Below are 18,482 nucleotides of genomic sequence, written 5' to 3'. Positions count from 1 at the left end.
CCAGTCACGTTTGTAATTTCCTATTTCATGCAAGCCTTACACCTTCATTGCCTAAATTTGAGGGTTGGAGACAGGTACCATACTCCCATTACGGGATATGGACACATGCTACCTGTGACCTCTCCCTCCTTCTCAACCTAGTTTAGGATTACCTTTGTTTTCTAACCTTTGGTGCCTCTCCCCTGCCTTCCTTGTGCCTGTGTCTCTCCCCTGATCAGTTTTGCCTTCGAGCTGCTGCTGCCTCTCCCTTCTTCCTTTACAGTCTTGTTTCCTTCTCGTCTAATTTCCCATGATGAGGAGCAAGAGATAGCATTTATTTCTTCTCTTGAGGTGAATTAGAGATGGTGGTTAACATCCCTTCTCTCTCTAGATCATGTCATTCCCTCTTTATTATCAATTTAAAACCTTATTTTTCTTTTCAGGGTATGATTTGGCTCTCTACAATAATTATTTTTTATTATCTGTAATATAATGCTGCCTAAAAGCTCCAGAAGAAGTCAAAGACTCAATGTGCAAATAGATAGTAAGAGACAGTCCCTGCCTTGGAAGCCTTATACTCTAAATAGGAGAGGGGAATTGAGAGTAGCAGGAAAAATAGGCAAGAAGAGGTGATTTACTTGTAACATGTGGCACATTAGGAGCCAGAAATAGGGGCCAGTTCTTGACTCCCAAGGCAGTAATATCTTGTGTGAGTCTTGCTGCCAGTTTCTGAGGAAGGGTCAGGTATAAGTCTATGTGAACTCTCTATAAATCTCTATAATCTAGTATATAATTTAAACAAAAATTCTACAGTGAGTTACAGCCCCAAGGAAACAAAGAAGTCAGTCTTTTATTTGCACCATTATTAGCTTGCTGGGTTGCGACCTCTTTTTCTACATATTGTTCTGTGGTTTTCCAATTTTAACTCATTCTGAATTCATTATTTGCTAAAATTAATACAAACATCCAAGGGCTGCATGCATAATTCCCGATTATATTTAACTCGGAGAACATAAACTGAGGAATTGTCAACTTCTGCATGAAAATGGTTCCTTTCTTTTAGGATTTGAGCCTACGTCAGCTCCAGCTCCCTCAGTGCCTGCGTGGCAGGGCCGATCGATTGGTACGACCAAGCTCAGGCTGGTGGAGTTTTCAGCTTTCCTTGAACAGCAGAGGGATCCCGAATCAGTAAGTGTTGCCCTCGTGTCCGCTAATCTTCAGCTTTTCTTTGTTGCTCCCTACATTCTGAGGATGCTTTCCAGGGTTAAGCCTGATGGAATACACATGGTATTTCTGCATTCGCTACTGCTCAGTGTAATATTCCTTTTACCGTAGTACTGTGTTTTCCTTTCTTGCCCTCTTTTTGCCCATTTGCAGAAGTGAGAGGCCTCTCTGAAAGCAGGCGTGCTTTGATATGGCACCTGTCTCACTGTTGACCTAGTTTAGCAGTTGTACCAAATCACATCGTCTTTTTGGCAGTAATTCAGTACTTTACATTTAAATTAAAGCCTAATCTGTTTCCTAGCAGAAGCAAAATTAAAGACGTGCATAGAAACTGTGCACATTATTTTCAGTACCTGACATTTGGGATAGCCTCTGAGTATCAGGATTATCCCTTTTGGTTCCATCTTCCCAAGCATGTACCATTTAAGTGTATCAACATTATTTTTATTTTTGATTGAGGTTATGTATCTAGATGTCCAATCATTCAGTCTTCCTTCATCTTTAATTGTGTCTTGGGGTCCAATCCAAGGTTTGGATTTTTTAGGGATTTTTTTTTTTAGGAAGCATTTGTTTTTGTTTTGCATTTTAGTCTGCATTCTATACCTGCAAGGGTAGTTTATGAAGTTGGCTTTAATATTTCATTTAGTCCAATAAGCCTTGAACCTTGATATTAATCATCATATATTTACCAAGAACATTTGTTAGTAGCCTAGCACTCTTTCTACTGCATCACAAATAAATAAAAAGAGCTTCTTTCCGCTTGAACCTGAGAATTTTTAATGAGAGAATTTCTGAAAAGCAAATACTGTCATGAATGGGTGATACAGATGGGCCATTCTTGTTCAGATTCCTGGTAAAATACAGCAGCTTGAGGCAGAGAGAAGCTATCACTTGCTCCTTATAATGCAGCACTGGAAACCATAGCATTTATGGGCTTTGGCCAGGGGTGTTATCCAGGGAGTGTTTACCCTGCATAATGGAGATGGGAGACATAGCCCAGAAACCTTACAACAGAGGAATGCTCCTGGCGAAGAAACATCCCTATGAAAATACACCGTATCTCAGCTATTCATACACTAAATATGTGGCAGCGTGTTGGTTTGCTAAATGTCACCTTTTGCCAGGTTAAATTAACTTTGAGGGAGGAAGTGTTTGGCAGCAGGTACGGTTATCTCTGTGCTTACCTGACTGTTAGATGCCGCATGGTTTCCCTGCAATCCCTCTGTCTTCCCACGGCCCTGATTCCCACGCTTTCCCGGCAATCCTGCCTCTGGTGGGCTAAAGCTTCACCGTAGTGTCCTCCAGACTAATTCACAGCTGGAATGCCTTTTCCATCCCCAGCCCTGACTCAATCCAGACAGCGGTGTGTATTTCTGATGCAGAAACACAACATCCAGGTTTTCTCGTCAGGTAGCCTTTTTGATAGGCAGCTTTTGGAGTCCTTGGCTCGCTGAACCCGTGTAACGTATCCCGCTGATCCATGGGCTCTGCCATGCCCAGATTGCCGCATACCAGGGTGTTAGGTGTGTGCCTCGAGTTTATCGGGAAAACAGGATGCGGCCATGTAATGCTCAGCATTATGGTGCTGTATGTGAATGAACTGGCATTTCAGTGTATTATGATTTACTATTTTGCTAGTATACTACCTAATTATCCTTTTGCTATTGGTGTTCATAATGCAAAACTATTTGCAAACCCATGGGCTTAAAAGGTGTAGACACCTCTGTGTATTTGTGTGGCTTCACATAAAAGGGAGTGAATGAGAGATCACAACTAAGTAACTTTTATGTCTTTCCCTCTAAGAAATATCTCCCTCCAGCCAAGTGTACTCTTAACAGATAACACGTGGTTGCCCGTCACACCACTGGTGTCTGCGCCGTGAAACCAGCTGAGTGACATGAATATATTCACAACGTGATTGACAGACCAACAATGAGAAGGTGCTGCTTTGGCAGGGAAGGAGCCGTGGGTCCTGCGCTGCCCCGGTGGCACGGCTCGGAGGCGGCTGTGCTCACAGTGGGGGGGTGGGCGGGCGGCCTGGGGACACGTTGGGGCTCTCACTTTCCAGGCAGGTGCAGGCTCTGGGGAATGCAGCACATCCACTGGCACTGCAGAGAAAGAATGGAGGCCTGAGTGGAAATATGGTTACCCAGGATGGCCCCGTAAATACTGTAAAGCCTTTTTTGGAGTAAATTGATATTATTTGGAATTCCTGAGGGTGCAGTGAGGCCGACTGGAGCTTGTCCCAGCTTGCGAGCATACTGCTGAGAAACCCACCTTTTAAATGCAGAGCATTTATGCAGGAGGTTTGCTAGACAAGCAAGAGCGTCAAACTACCCAGACTTGTTTTTAAAAAACAGCTACTCCTGTGCTGTAACAGTGCAAAAATGAGACACGAAGAAAAGTCAATTCCTAGTCATGCATTAATCCCAATTTAGATGATTCTTTACGCCTACACTGCAAGAGCAGTGGGACAGTGTTGTGCAAGGGCTGCGTGGGGACAACCTGGAGTGTGGGGGCCAAGGGATAAGCTTCCGTGGGCAGCATGTCACCACCACTGCCCAGGAAAGGGGAGTCAGGAGAAGGGGAGGCATTGTTTAGATCAAATTAAATAAATTTGATTATTTGAATCTTAAACAAGAGCATAGAAAAACAAAAAAACCCCAAGACAGTGTGACTAGTTTCCAGGGCAAATGCAGAAGGACATTTGCTGCAGAGGCAGTCGTGCATGCCTGTCTGCAGGGATAGCACTGAGGGGCGCTGCCTCCTACCAGCCCTCCCCGTCTCCAATGCACAGGCTTTTCCAGCAAGCCTCAAAAGTCATTTTTGGAGGAGGCGAGAGCCAACCCCCAGCTTCATTGAAGAAAATGTGAATTCTGCCTGTGGTTTTGTACATCTTTCTTTGTGTTGGTGCTACATTTTATTGCAGATATGGTTTGCATAGCATAGCAAGAATGGGGTTATATTACTTTTTAATAACAAAATCAGCAAGCAAGGCAAGATGTGTGTTTTGCACAACGTGCATATGAAGTCGTTTAGGCATGTGCTGTGGTTGCTGCATCTCCTGTATGCCTTTGTGCCTTTGCTGACCTCAGAAATGAATATATGTATATGCTGCTACGCGAGAACTGTGTGAGAGTTCTCATGTATCTTCCGAAAAAAAGATAGTTACGTGTTCATTACACTTCTGACTTTTTACAGAAAATGACATAATACATTATTTTGATTAGATGCATTTCCAACATTTTATTAAAACAAGATGACCCTTCCTCCTTCTCTCCCCCATCCCAAAAGCAGGTGAGAAAGCCTTATAGTAGTGGGGGCAGACAGACCAATTCCACCTTAAAATGTAACCTGGAAGGTTATTGAAAAAAGTTTATTTGACGTGGCACCTGGAGCCCCTTGCAGTCTGTATTCCTGTACAGCAATTAGAAATGTAGGTCTGTCTGCCCGAGGTGACACCCAGCAGCTTCAGTGGGGCTGTGTGTGGCCACAAAGGTCCACCCACAGGGAGCTCATTGTAGGAGTGGGGCCTTAAACATTGCTGGGGTTCTTCCAATGGCAATTGGTGTTTAAAAGTACAAAAGCCCTGCAATGTCAGGCAGTTGTGTTAATTTAGAGTGGGCATTCTGGTGGGTCGGAAATGTGCTCTGTGGAGTCCTGTCACTTGTGGAGGGCTGTTGACTTTTTTTCCCTTCCCTAGCCACAAAATTGTTCCATTTACAAAAGAAAAAAATATAGAAACAATAAGCAACCCTCGCTGTAACTCTGCATGGCAGAAGATAAGTCTGTGGGAAATAAGATGGCACAGTTACAAAATCTTGGAATACTGACTCTGCAGTTAGATGGGTAAAATTACTCCTCCTTTTACACGAAAATCAATTAGGTTTCCAAACGTCAGGCTGTACTTTCCTTTTGTGGTATTTTGTGCTCAAGTATAATTCCTAAATGGTGCATAGAAGCTGCCCTTGTGGGTCCAAGCACCAGCCTTTTAGTTACCTTTAATTATTGCCTACCCTATGTAACTGTATTCTCAACAGATTAACAAGTTTATATACCCATCTGCTGCTTTCATGACAGGTTTTCCTTAATGGGGACTTTCCATTTTTACTGCAGTGGTTCTGTGAAAGTTCAGGACAAATGCTTAAACCAAGTAATCCCATGTTCCCTAACAAATATAAACTCAGTATGCGAGCAGATTAGAAGAGATCTAAGCAACTGACTGTTACACAGGGGCTATAAAATTGTAAGACTGTAACACTGAAATTATAATAATTCTGATTTTTTTTATATATATACATATATATATATTCAAGCTTGCTTTCCAATCAGGAAAAAAACCCTGCCGCCACCCAACAAAAACTCCCCTTTCTTCTCTTCCTCTTTGAGGTTTCTCACTCTTGCTGCCACATTTGTTTCGACTGTGAGAGCTTCAGACAGCTTTACATCTAAAATACCTATATAGGGCTGTAAAGAACATGGGTGATGGGTGTTTTCAGTATTAATCCACCTATCCAAACTGTCAGATTGTGTTAGGTCCAAATTTCAAAATGTATTTTAAAGTGTGGTGAAGAAATAAAATATTCTTTATGTTTTAATTCAAGTTTTATTATTGTTGTAAAAGGGCTTTGTAAGCCCAGGGAGAATTGTGCCTGAGAACGAGAAAGTGAAAGCAATTGCTCAAGGGCCATAAAAACAGCCTGCCATCATTAGCCAAATGCAGTAAAATTCAGCAAAGTTAATCAAACCACCTAAGTGATGAAAAATAAATGAGGTCTTTTCAAAAGAAGCCCTCCATCTTTGAACAATATCCATTGCCACAGGCATTGTTTATCCTTTCTGTATTCCCTGTAAAGCGTATAAAAAGCAGTTCAGCGTTTCAGTCATAACGAAGTTCTCGGTGTAGCGTTTTTGTGATATGAAAGGATGGGAGCAAACCACATTAGGATAAATGTCTTGGAGTAGCAGACTCAGGATTTGGGGTCGTTTTAATCTGAAATCAGACAAAGTTTAACAAAACGCAAGGGTCATTTCTTTTGCAGTGCTGGAGAGCTACGTGTTGGCCCTGGGAAGCGAATGTCATGCTCTGTAAAATGTTCATATTCAGGTGTCTGTAGTTAGAAGTGCCAAGAAACCACTTTAAGGGGGTCCAGTATTGGCGCAGGCTCCAATCTTGAAACCGCGGCATCGCAGCAGGCCTGGCTGGCGGCATTCCCGGGGGACCCCGCGGAGATGCGGCAGGAGGCCTGGGCCAGCTCCCCCAGCCCAGCTGTAGCGTCAGGACATGGGCTCTTCAAGGGAGGGGCCTGGCGTGAAAACACGGTGGCGCGGGTAGAGGGACCGAGCGCAGTCTGTTCCTCGCAGTCAGCCCGCACTAGGCGCTGAGGACGGGTGGGAAGACTGCGGGGGCCGGAGCGCGCTCTCGCCGCTGCCTTCACACGCGCTCTCCCGTTTCTCAAAGCCCACTGCTGCTGCCGGAAATTTCCCAGCAAATTTAAAAGCGCTGCTTTCGCGTAGCTGGGTCGGAGCGCTGCGGCAGCCATGGCAGCTCCCTCTGCCGGGCCCGCACCGCGGCCGTGCCCCAGCCCTGCCGTCGCACAAAGCCCCGGCGCTGGAAATCGCTGCCGGGCATCGCACAGGGCACCGGCTCTGCCCAGGGAAATGTGAGATCGGCGAGGAGGGAAGGAGCGAGCGAGTGGGGCTGTGGGGTAGCTGGAGTGGAGCCCGGGCACACAGCTCCTGCGATGAGCCCAGGAGAGCCGTAAAATCAGGGGGGTCATCGCAGTGGGGGGCCCTCTGCCTCCCACAGCCTTGCACAGCGCTGCACTGTTCTCACGGGGAGGAGGAGTGGGGGGACGCGTGAGCTGGGCTGGCGTTGGCAGCGTGGTGGGTTGTGGCTGTGCGTCTCCCTCGCGGTGCCTGCCCTGCCTGCGTGCTGAACTCCAAGTGATGTGAAAGGACAAGGGAGCAAACCCACATTAGGATAAATCTCTTGGAGTAGCAGACTCAGGATCTGGGATCATTTTAATCTGAAATCAAAGTTTAATGAAACGCAAGGGTCATTTCTTTTACGGTGCTGGAGAGCTACGTGTTAGCCCTGGGAAGCGAGTGTCATGCTCTGTAAAATATTCATATTCAAGCGCCTGTAGTTAGAAGTGCTCGTGCTCGCCCCGAGGGACTTTGCACCTGGCTGTGCCTCTGCCCCGAGGTCTCCCGTCTCGTTCCACTGCAGCTTCCCACACCCCTACACCCACCCCAAAACTGCCTAGCTGGGCTGCAAAGTCAGGCTCTCAGAAGTTGGGAAATGTCCTCGTATGTCTGCTCTACAATGCAGCAGTTAATTACATGCTCACATGTTTATTTGTTCCTGCTTCATTCAGTGTAGATGTAGATGGCTCTTCTTTTGATAAGCAACTATTCAGTAGTTTGTTTTCTTCTGTTGTTGAAATGCGTGGCCCTGTGCCCTGCTTGCTGCGTGCTGTCTAACCTCTCCTTCAAACAGAATTAATAATTCCCTCATTTGCATTTCACAGATGTATTAGTGCAGTCATTTTTTAGATGAAGGAGCATTATTACTCACATTTGACAAACGCAAGAAGTTCAGGTGCAAAAGAATGAATGGGCCACTGATTTTGAGGGTCCCCTTTGATTTGTCATGAGCCTGATTTTGCAGAATACTTAGCATTATTGAGAGCTTCCGATTTTCAGGCATAATTTTCCCATCTGAGCACTCAGCACTTCTGGAATTGGGACCTCAGGGTCTCAAATCAGACAGGCCAGAACTGCAGGATGTGTCTTCACTGCCACAGGAAAGCTGATGAAAATGTGTGAGCACCTTGCCCAGCCAGCAAGTCCCAGTTTCACACTGGGACTCCTGTGGCAGTAGCTGGGAAGCGCTGGGCAGCACTGATGTGTCAGGGCTGGGAACCACTCTCATTCGTCACCTACCTCTCTATTTCTGCAACCATAAAGTAGCCGAAGATCTCCTTTTACTTCACATTCCAGATTCAATGCCTGAGTGGATCCAGGCAGGTGTGAATGCGTGGAGGTCCCTGAAAGACTAGGTTGACCGTGCAGTTGTATCATAGCATACAAACAAAAAAAGTTCAATTAACATTTCACATGAAAGTGTTAAAAACCTTAGTAACAGGAGTTGGTACAGACTCCAATTATAGCATTAAAATGTTATAAATATAACTCCCAATCTGCTTCAGTGGAGGACAACAGCAACAGGAATGAAATACTCAGTTACTGGTGTTTTGGTAGAAATAAGAAAAACTGTTGGCAGACCAAGTGATTTTCTTGCATCGGCAGGAAATTAAAGAGTGTCAGATTTACAAGATTCAGCAAGACAGCAGAGCTGAGGCTGGGCAGGGCACAGGTTAGAGCCACACACAGACTGCTGATATACTAGTGATTGTTTTTCCATCAGTCTACCCCACCTGGCTCCTTTTTCCTCCAGAAGTGCAGCTTGGACCAGTCTGTGGAGTTGCCAGGCACTTGAGCAGTGCTGGTTTCTCTCTTTTTGGTGACAGTCCCACCTGCCTTCCACTCACCTGTCCCTCTGAGCTGCGGCAGGAGTCCTTGTAACCTCCAGTGCAGAATATATTCAGTGCAAAGAGAGCCGAGGGTCTGTCCCTCTGTCGGGAAGAGGGAAGACCTGCAACATGAGCCTTTTTAATGTCCTTCTTTGGGTGGTGGAGTCTCTTTGGGCACATGATCTGTTCAAGTTGCCAGCCTCTCCCCATGGTATTTTCTCACAGGGGCTTGTTGCTGCAAGTGATAATATAGATGGCGTCACCCTCGTGGTTGTTACGCTTGAAATTTGCAGGAACCTACAGCTGTGACGGAGCAGCCCAGCTGGTGAGGGGCTGTCATTAGGCTGTGCAGGGCAGACGAGGCAGCGGAGTGCTGCCACCTGTATCCTGCTCAACCCTCCTGTGGGTGTGCGAGGTCAGCAAGGCACCAGCTCGCTGTGCCACTGCAGGCCAGGGGTGTCTGCAGAGACTCCCAGGCGTGTGAGCGTGGTTTGAGGGGAGTTCAGTCACAGCTGTGCCTCTGGGTGCAACGGGAGGGTGCAGCGCCCTTGCAGTCAGGGTGCTGTGCCCATGAGCGAGGTCATTTAACAGCTGGACCTGATGAACTGAAACGTCTTTTCCAACCTAAATGATTCTATGATCCTCTGATTGTATCCCCAGAGAAGCACCTGCCAAGGGCCCTCTCTCAGGCCGCTTGCCTTCCATTTTGCTCCGCATCCCTGTCACCCAGCCTCGGCAGGGCCTGGGGAGCTGCTCGCCCCCACGTGCTGCTCAGCATGGTGTTGTAGGGTCGTGCAGCCCCGGTGGACAGGAGCAGTGACGGAGCAGGTACCCCAGCAGATCGGCATGCCCAGCTCACCTGCACTGGGAGCTTGAGAGGGTTAGCTTCGCTGCCATCTGTATCTTGGACGCTACTGTTTAATTAAAAACTTGGTCCTATACAGGCTTGTCAAGGCTTGGCTTTAGCTCCACAGGTATGGGAAAGCATGGGGATGTGACAGAGAGAGCTGTAGCAACTTGCAAACATGCGTTTCATGGACCAGAAAGGCTTTGCCTTAGAGTACAAGTGCAAAATTGGTGAGGAGAGGTTACAAATATATATGCTGGCTGATAAAACAAATGTAGGTGGTTTGTCTTTGTTCTGCACTAGCTTAAATGCTTGCATCCCCTGCCATTGGCAATTTGTCTTGGTTCTTCTAAATTCCTAAGTGGATTATAATTTTTCTCGTGGTATTATTTGACAACAGTCATATTTCATGGCTTTACTGCATTCTTTGGATAGTTAAAATTTTCTTAAGAAAACGAACTCAGTAAGAGGCGGCCATCTCCAGGGCATGTCATGTAATGCAGATGCTTCAGACATAGCCGAAGATGTTCTTTGTATTTTCATATAGTTTTTATTCTCAGAAAATACAGGATTTGACCTATGATGGTTACAGCATCTAAAGCACATTATTACCCCAATGCCAGATGAAAATCCTTTAAATGTTGTCACATGGGTAAATTCCTCAGCATCTAATATACTTCAATGGCTCTGGAATACTTAGTCTAAAATAACAGTGAATTCTCAATATAATGAGCATGTTTGTAAGCTGTTCAGACACTAATGGGCTCAAAAATACAGGCATAAAATTTAGGTTCTTTGCTTTCATCTACACATAAATTCCTGTCATGCAGTATGTTTGTATAAAAATGATAGGGATCAGTTCAGTATCCATTTACCCTGCTGCTCCGAGTATTATATTGTTTGTTAGTTTGTAGAAATATGCCATATCTAATTAGCTTAGTAATGATTGTACTTAGCATAGGAATTGCAGCAACATAAGGAGAAAATAATCACATATTGCAATATCAAAATAAACATTTCGGTCCTAAGAATGTTGTCAGGTGATGTCATACCATCTGTCCTACTGTACCCCCTCGGAAATTTTGCTGCAGCAGCATCTGGTACTTTGGCAAGCTCTGCAGACAACTGTGGTAGCTTTACAGCTGCCTTTAACTTTGCTTTTATATTTAAACAGTATTGAGACTTGATGCTCTGTGGTCCTATAAATGTCTTTGATTTTACTAATGTTTGGATACTGAGCATTTTGTATTTTTTCCTGGTTTGCAGAACAAGGCACAGTGTTTGAATTGCCTTGGGAATTTGCAGTGGCCAAACCGTAAAATACAGCTCTCCCTTCCTCCTTCCCTCCATAGCCACTTTTGAGCCTGGGAGAGAGACACCCTTTTGGGGAGGTCGCTTTCCTGGGTGCAGGAGAACCTGGCAGTTCCCAGGTATATGGGGCACTGATACGTTGTACTGAGATCGAAGTTTTTCAGTAGGCAGCAAGATACATCAGAAATGTTCAGCATGACTTTTAGTTATTTGCTTAGTGCTGCTACAAGACAAATATGTGATGATGTCAAAAAAACAGAAGTCAGAGCCATGGTACTTTCTCGTGTTTCTTGACATTTTTTGGTTTCGTTTCGTTTGTCACATTGAAACGTCTCCTTAGTCCACTTGTGCCACTGCTGAGTAACTTGCTAAATCTGACCGTGGACGGTGTTATGGTAGGCACTCCTGGTTGCCAACCAGTACAGATTTCCTGTATCATGCGTGAATGACCAGTGTGCAAGCTAAACCAGTGCTGGGCGAGGGCTAGCTGGCACACGTTCCTGGGCACACTCACTCCTGCATGCATGCATTCAGCTCTCCGTTGCCCATTTATTTCTCTGCCATGCCTGTTTTCATCTTCAAGGTAGAAGCAATTTCTTTGGATCAGCTCTGCCCCTTTTGGACTCCACATGCACTAACTAAAGTCTGGCCAAGATTTCCACGCGTGCACGGGAAAAGCTGGGATAGCATTGTTTTGAAAGAGAGCTGCAAGGAAAATCTGTGAAACCGGTGCTCTCAGGCTTGGACTTGTTTGTGCAAACACCTTAATAAGTGTTACACTTTCCTTTTTCCTTCCGCAAAAATAAAAAAGTAATACAACCCTGTGAAAAGCACAGACGGTATCTCATTTTTGGCCCCATACACAGATGAGTGTTCTCTGATTCTAAATTCAGATTTCACTGTGCTAGATGATTTTTAAATAGATTTCAATTTAATTTCGTAAGTGCAGAAATCTAGCCAGTCCATTTCCTTTTCCCCAGAGTTTTGGACATCTGCTAGGGAAGACTCTGCTTACACCAAAGGAAGGCTCTGAGCGGCTGTCCAATTAATTTAGATTTGTCATTTCAATTTGTTCATTCGGCAGGTATATTGTAAACAAAATAGCTTAAATGAGGTCTGCTTTGGGCTTTTAAATATTTTATTTGTGCTTAGCTTTTGGGAATTGCCCCTTATATACAGCATCTGTTCAATATGACAGGGGTTCCTAGTGTTTGTTGACTGCGTATCAGCTTTCCTTCAGTAGAGTTAGAAAAATGTTTTGTGATCTGCATGGTTAAACCCCCTAATGTTTAATCCTGCTGCTCTCAAGCTCCTTCACTCTGCCTGCGTGACACTGAGCTGCTGGCTGACTGGCGGAAGGTCTTTGGGGTTCATCCTCCTGCTTTCATTTCAGGTGCTGAAAGGTGCTGTCATCTGGGAGAAATGGCAGCCCCTAAAAGGCTGTGTTGGCCTCAGTAGGGGACTTCTCTGGGCCAAGGATTTCCCCCAGGCAGGAAGGGGGTTCCCATGATTATAATGAGGTGCAATGGGAGGAAGTTAAGAAACAGGAAATTGAAGCTGAATGTGTTTTGGCAGAGATGGTCATCTATAGAGCTAGTTCTCGAGGGAAGTGGGAAAAGTTTGGTCCTTTAATATTAAATGGGTCAAAATACTGGAGGACATACAAGGAGGACCACTTCTATAGTAACAGCAGCACAGAGTAACTGGCCTTCTTGTTGTCATTCTGGAGTTAGAAGAACATCCCTTCCGTCTCTTTTGGTTGAGTGGCGTTAGCATGTGCTGTAGACAGAGGTTTGGGGTTTTTTGAATAGACAGGCAGGAGGTGTGTATGTGTGGGCTCTGTGGCACTAGTAGAAGTGCAGGCTCGGAGGACATGGACATTAAAATGCATGGTTTAAAGAGGCAGAAGGAGGCTTTCCTCGTGAGTGTATTCATCTTACTATGCTCTGCAAAGGGCTCTATCACTGCTGCCGCTGGGTCTTCCAGTATAAATTACTCCCTTGAAGATGACCACGTTTTGTGGTTTGCAGTAGGGACACAGGTTTTTTTGATGTTGACCCTTGTTCACAGGGGGCTACGACATAATCACTGAAGTTGTTCATGGAAATCATGCTGCAGAAAATCATAGTCCCAGGAGTAATGTGCAAGTCATTTAATCCATCAAAGCGCGCTACCCTCTGCAGGAGCACACGCAGACCCATGCCGCGATAAAGCTCTGTTTGTTTTGTACAGCACTGATTTTCCTGTTTCTTTCTTGCAGTACAATAAACACCTCTTCGTACACATTGGACACGCTAACCATTCTTACAGTGACCCGTTGCTTGAATCGGTGGACATTCGTCAGATTTATGACAAATTTCCTGAAAAGAAGGGCGGTCTAAAGGAACTGTTTGGGAAGGGGCCCCAAAATGCTTTCTTCCTCGTAAAATTCTGGGTGAGTAAGACATGATGTGGAGAACCTCTCTTGCAATAAGGCTTGTGTTTAGTATTTAGCACCCTTCGGGGCGCTTGTGGAAATGTCTTCTGTTGTCATGTGAAAGTGCAAAGCTGTATATCCTTCAGGTAGGACGCTGGCCCAGAGCCACTCTTGTTGACAGCCCCACCAGAAGTCTGTGTTGCAGACGAGATGCAAAGGCAGATGCGTGCCTCAACTGTGCTTGACACAGCTGCTGGGCAGGAGCGCACAGGTAACGGAGCCCTGGTTCGGACGTGGGGAACTGCCATCTAGTGGTCCGAGAAGCTGCAGGGGAAGCTGCAGGGATGGGGACCGCGCTTCAGCGTTTCCTATGTTAACTCTTGCCGAATGCAAAAGTCAGAGTAGCAGTCCTGCCATCGGTCCACACGCAGATAGGGCCAAGCAGGGTTTGAACTGAGTGTGCAGCAGGACGACTGTGAGCCTGGGAGGGTGCCAGGGGTTTTCCTAAACGTTTTTTGGTTGCTAGAGCACATGTGCTTTCCCCTTGCCTTTCTGTTAGTCAGCCATGGGACCCTGCTCCAGAAGTTGTATCTGTTTATACCAGTGGTGAGCAAGAGTGAAAAAAGAATTTGAATGGAAGGCTGAGATGTTGTGTATTGATCTAGTTATGATAAATTTCAGTGGTAGATCAGATTTTTCTTACTGTATTCACAAAATTTCATGTTAGTGATGCTAAAGGTTTGTCCAAAAGGATTGTCAAATCTCCAGGTTGGAGCTTATTGCTTATACTAAAGCTTTTTCTACTCTTCAACTTTTTGGGGTATTTTTTTGTGGTATACTCCTTTCCATAGCAACAGTTACCACCTAAACATTTGAATTTGTCTTTTAAAACCTCAGTGAAAGGGGCATATTTAGGTTTTAATTACAGGGTGGACAGGTTTAGGCTGAAACCAGAAAAGGTTGATCCGGAATCACTGCTTATGATGAGATTTCCTGGTGTTTAGTGCTTTCTGTGTGACCTGAAACACACTCCACCTTGTACATGCCCCAGACTTCGTACCTTGCCAAGGGTTTCTGTGGCACCAGATTTGGAACCAGAAACTAGGAATGAGGGAGACTGTCTTTTCTCAAATCTGGGTGTAGAAGGGATAAACCACTGAGCAGAACCTGTTCTGAACTTCAAAAGAAATCCATTGAGGAACTCACGGGGCTTAAAAACTGGGCATGGGAGCTGTAGACCAAGCATTTGAGGGCTGGCTGAGCGACGAGGCCGGGAACAGGAGGCAGCAGAGAACTGAAAGCTGAAACACAGCAGGGACAAGGAGCTTGGAAAAGGCAGGTGAGAATGTCGGGTCAAAAAGAGGGAGGCAGTGGGAAGAGCGAGCATTTGAGATAAGGAGCCTGCAGGGAAACATAGGGATGAAGGCATATGGCAGAAACAGGTATGTGAAAGGTTGGGAACAGGCCAAGGAGAAGGGCAGAAGAAATCTGGCTGCAGAGGAATAGAGCTTGGAGGTTAAGGGTCTGTGACCACTAAATACATTTCCTTGCAAAACCTGGGCTTAAACTAAGGACCATCAGCTCACCAGGCCACTTTGCATAACAAACACTTGCGAAACCCACTGGCAAAAATGCCGGTCACCTCACTTGCCTGTTCTCAGTTCCCAGAGAGCATGACAAGCCTCAGACTTTATATTAGGCGTGGCAGCAGCAGAGGTTTTGTGATAGAGTCATTGATGTATTGTATGTTCTGCTTTTTCTCAATGTGGAAACTGATTTTCAGGCATGCTGAATGCTCAGAGATATATCTAAAGCCATTAGAGATCTTCTTTGAATCATTGAGGTCTGTGTTGTACTCATGGCATCGAAAATTCAGGTGCCAGCCTTCTCTGCTTGATCTCCTACAGGCAGTGCACACCTTTAACGCTCTTGCCTCAGTTCCCCATCTGTAATTTGGGGGTGATAACGTCCCTTCAGGTCAGATGGTCACTGAGAAGTCAAACTCACAGCTGCTTATAAAGACTCAAGATAATGCCGTGAAGAAAACCTTTATAAAATTAATAATTCTGTGTTCAGCACAGGTTTTGAGTAATGTGCAGGAAATAGGGACTGGGCCACACTGAATAATGAAGACAAGGAAATATTGTATAGATGCTGAGAGGGCGAGCATGCACTCGTGTAGCTAGAGGCTGTATCATGATGCAGTTCAGCAGTCAGGATGTGCAGGCAACTTCAATCCAACATCTCCTAACCTCACTGTGCCTTCCAACATAATGGTCTTTTAATACAATTTTGTGTTGTATTAACGTAAGAGATTAAAAACCGTACAGTGCTAACATCCTTCTGAGTTATACATTAAAATGTGGTGAGAATGCCTTTCTGAGCCGTGACCTTAAAACAGGCCAGTGGATTTTCTCTCTGATTGAGGCAGAGGGAAGGTGTCAGGGGCAGTGTTTGGGTGCAGCGAGAGTCACGATGGAATAAACTTTCTAGGAATAAACTTCACACCGGTGCTCCCCATCTAGAAATATGTCGAGGAAAACCAGAAGATCTCTGTGTAATTAGTCATGAGAATTAGATCCTAAACAGTCAGCTCACTGTCCTTCATTTCTTTCACCCCAGTAGGGCATTTCTTCAGAAAAAAGGACGCTGTTCCCATTTTTATGGGGAGTGCTGAGAAACTGTTCTGAACAGTCATATATTACCAGTGTAACGCTGGCAAAGGTTGCTGACAACGTTTTTTGACCCTATTAGTAACTTCAGGTTTATTAATATGAAAATAGATTTTTATGTTCTCATCCTTTTCTTGTGAATTAAGATTCACTTCTGAATCAGCATCCACTCTCTCCTTATCATGCGCTAGCTCTTCCTACTCTGAAAGTTTAACTTCTCCCAGGTTCTGTTCATGTTGTGTGGTTACTGCTGACTCACAGTGCTCTCTCTCGCTCTTTATTTAACCATTTCCCCTTTCCCATCCTTCCTGTTCTCTTCTCCCTTCATTATCATTAAACCATCGATAGTTTGCTCGGCGCTGTAAGCTGGTGGATCCTAGCATCGGTGTCCAGGCACAATCTGCATTTGGTGGAATTTGATTGTAACATGAGTAAAAGAGGAACATGAATTTGTGTAGTGAAAGTAGGTACAGGTGAGAAAGCACTGTCAGGAGAGTCAACAAAAGAAAATGAGAGACTATGAATGAAAGAAGTCAAGGGGAACCAGAGAAGGAAAGCAGGCGGGTGTCATGGCATGTCGAAGCTTGAAAGCGAAGGTAAGGATTTGATGCCAGAAGGGATGGTGAGCCTGTAAACGGATTTAAAGAGAAGTCAGCAGGTTGCTGGAGGAAGCACAAAGAGTATTTTGTTCAGACATTAAATCTAGTGTGGAAAGGAAAGACGGGAAGCAGGAAGATCAGAGAGGAGCACTCGCGTTGAGGATGACTAAGGCAGAAAGCGGCTTAGCTCTGGTAACCGGAAAAAGTACTCCTCTTTCCCATTTAGTTCTGCTTCAGGCTTCTCAGCAGCATGGTTTTCCCTGTGCTCAAGGTAATAAGGCTGGAATACAAAGAAGTGGGAGGGAAAGGTCTGGGATCTTGCAAGAAGACATTTGGCAGTTGTGGCGTAGACTTTGCAAAGCATGACAGGTACAGAGTACAAAGCAACGCGTTGTTTTGCTCTGCAGAGGTTTATTGGTTCATATAGATTGTATCTCCTGCGAGAGACAACCTGATGCTGGGAACAGATGAGTTCTGGCCTCAGTCCTGGTGACACATCTGGATGTCACACGTTTGGGCCTCTTCCTACCTAACAGCGCAGGAGGTGTAAAAGGAAAAGGCCTCTCCTTTTCCACCACCTCAACCACCCAGCCTTCCCGCCCTGCAAAGCAGTTTCCTGATCCTTGTCTTGCACCTTGAACACGGTCACTTTTCTTCTGTTTATCCCAGGTAGTCACTGGGAACCAGAGAGTTCAGGGGAGTCACCCCAGGGACAGGCTTGTACAGTAATACATGGAAGGAACTTTACTTGCTACGTTGTGTGCTCAGTGCAACGAGCAAGTGAGGAACAACGTACTAGTGATGTGTGACAGTGATAGGAAACCAGAGATTACAGGGACATAAAATGAAAACAAAAATAAATTTTCTTAAATAATTGTAAAAATCATTTCCTAGAACAGTGATGCGGAGTTCAGACAAGGCTGCAGAATATCAGCAGATGAACCCTTTCCCTGGATGCAGGTTGAGTGCACAATCCTGCCTGCGTTACCTCAGTCACTAGCAGGATAACCCCCATCTATGTAAAACAATGAGGTATGACCCACGCCATCTAATCTTATTCTGAGCGACGTCAGCATACCTGTCGGTTAGTTTGTACTTCAGCTGGTTTTGTGACTTGAGAAAGGACCTCAGTAACCTACAGTCTTGTGCAGTGGGTGCGTGCCTGCGTCGGGATCCTTTGTGCTGGGGTGAGCACACCTTGGGTAACGTGGCCATGGGTCTTGTGTCTCTGACACTGCCAATGCAGATACAGGAACAGATACAGGGAGCAAATACATCTGAAAGGAGGAGGGCTGTTTTCTAATTAGTGACACAGGAAAAAAAAACAGCTGATATAACTCAACATTGGGCTGTTGGGCTTTCTACTGGTCTGATCCATTGGCTTAATTTTTAATGTCTGCAGTAGCTTGAACTACCCTTCAAACTGAGGAAAGCTTAGTCACAGCCCAGTGTAACTCTGAAATAAAGACCCAAACTCATCTGAAGATGCATGGACGATATTAATTGATGTTTAAAATGAATGCCTCTATTTGCAGGAATCTGCAATGCAAACTAGGAGTTTTAGAAAGTAATGCATATTATAATTAGGGCAAGCTTTTAAAGATGCTTTGAAGTCCTAAACATTTTTGAAATTCAAATGTGGGATGGAAATAAAGGAATCTACACAATAAAGGGGCATTAAATTATGTCCCCCAAAATTTCACTGTTTTATAGATGTAAATATATGCCATAATTAGTGGTAAGTAACATGAGGAGGATAGTTAAGTTTATTCCTATTCTTATTCAAAACAGCTGTGGCATGAAAAATAATGCTCCTTCTCTTTGTGATACACTGGAACAAACAATTTACCCATGTAATCAGTGTTCAGAAATGGCTTGCGCCTGTGGTCTCCTCCC

The 18,482-nt window shown here is 45.0% G+C and overlaps 1 protein-coding gene across 11 annotated transcripts in view; it reads left to right on the top strand.

Moving 5' to 3' along the window:
* TEAD1 (TEA domain transcription factor 1) overlaps positions 1-18,482 on the top strand; it is a 161,537-nt gene that overhangs the window by 129,547 nt on the left and 13,508 nt on the right. For all 11 annotated transcript variants that reach the window (XM_056353717.1, XM_056353716.1, XM_056353715.1 and 8 more), the window contains 2 exons: positions 1,043-1,167; positions 13,160-13,333. In XM_056353717.1, coding sequence (XP_056209692.1) covers positions 1,043-1,167; positions 13,160-13,333 — 299 coding nt within the window. The remainder of the gene's footprint in view (positions 1-1,042; positions 1,168-13,159; positions 13,334-18,482) is intronic.

The sequence above is a fragment of the Falco biarmicus genome, chromosome 10 (assembly GCF_023638135.1).
Source record: "Falco biarmicus isolate bFalBia1 chromosome 10, bFalBia1.pri, whole genome shotgun sequence".
Classification (NCBI taxonomy): Eukaryota; Metazoa; Chordata; class Aves; order Falconiformes; family Falconidae; genus Falco; species Falco biarmicus.
The sequence above is the reverse complement of the archived record's forward strand: the minus strand, read 5'-3'. Positions and strand labels throughout refer to the sequence as shown.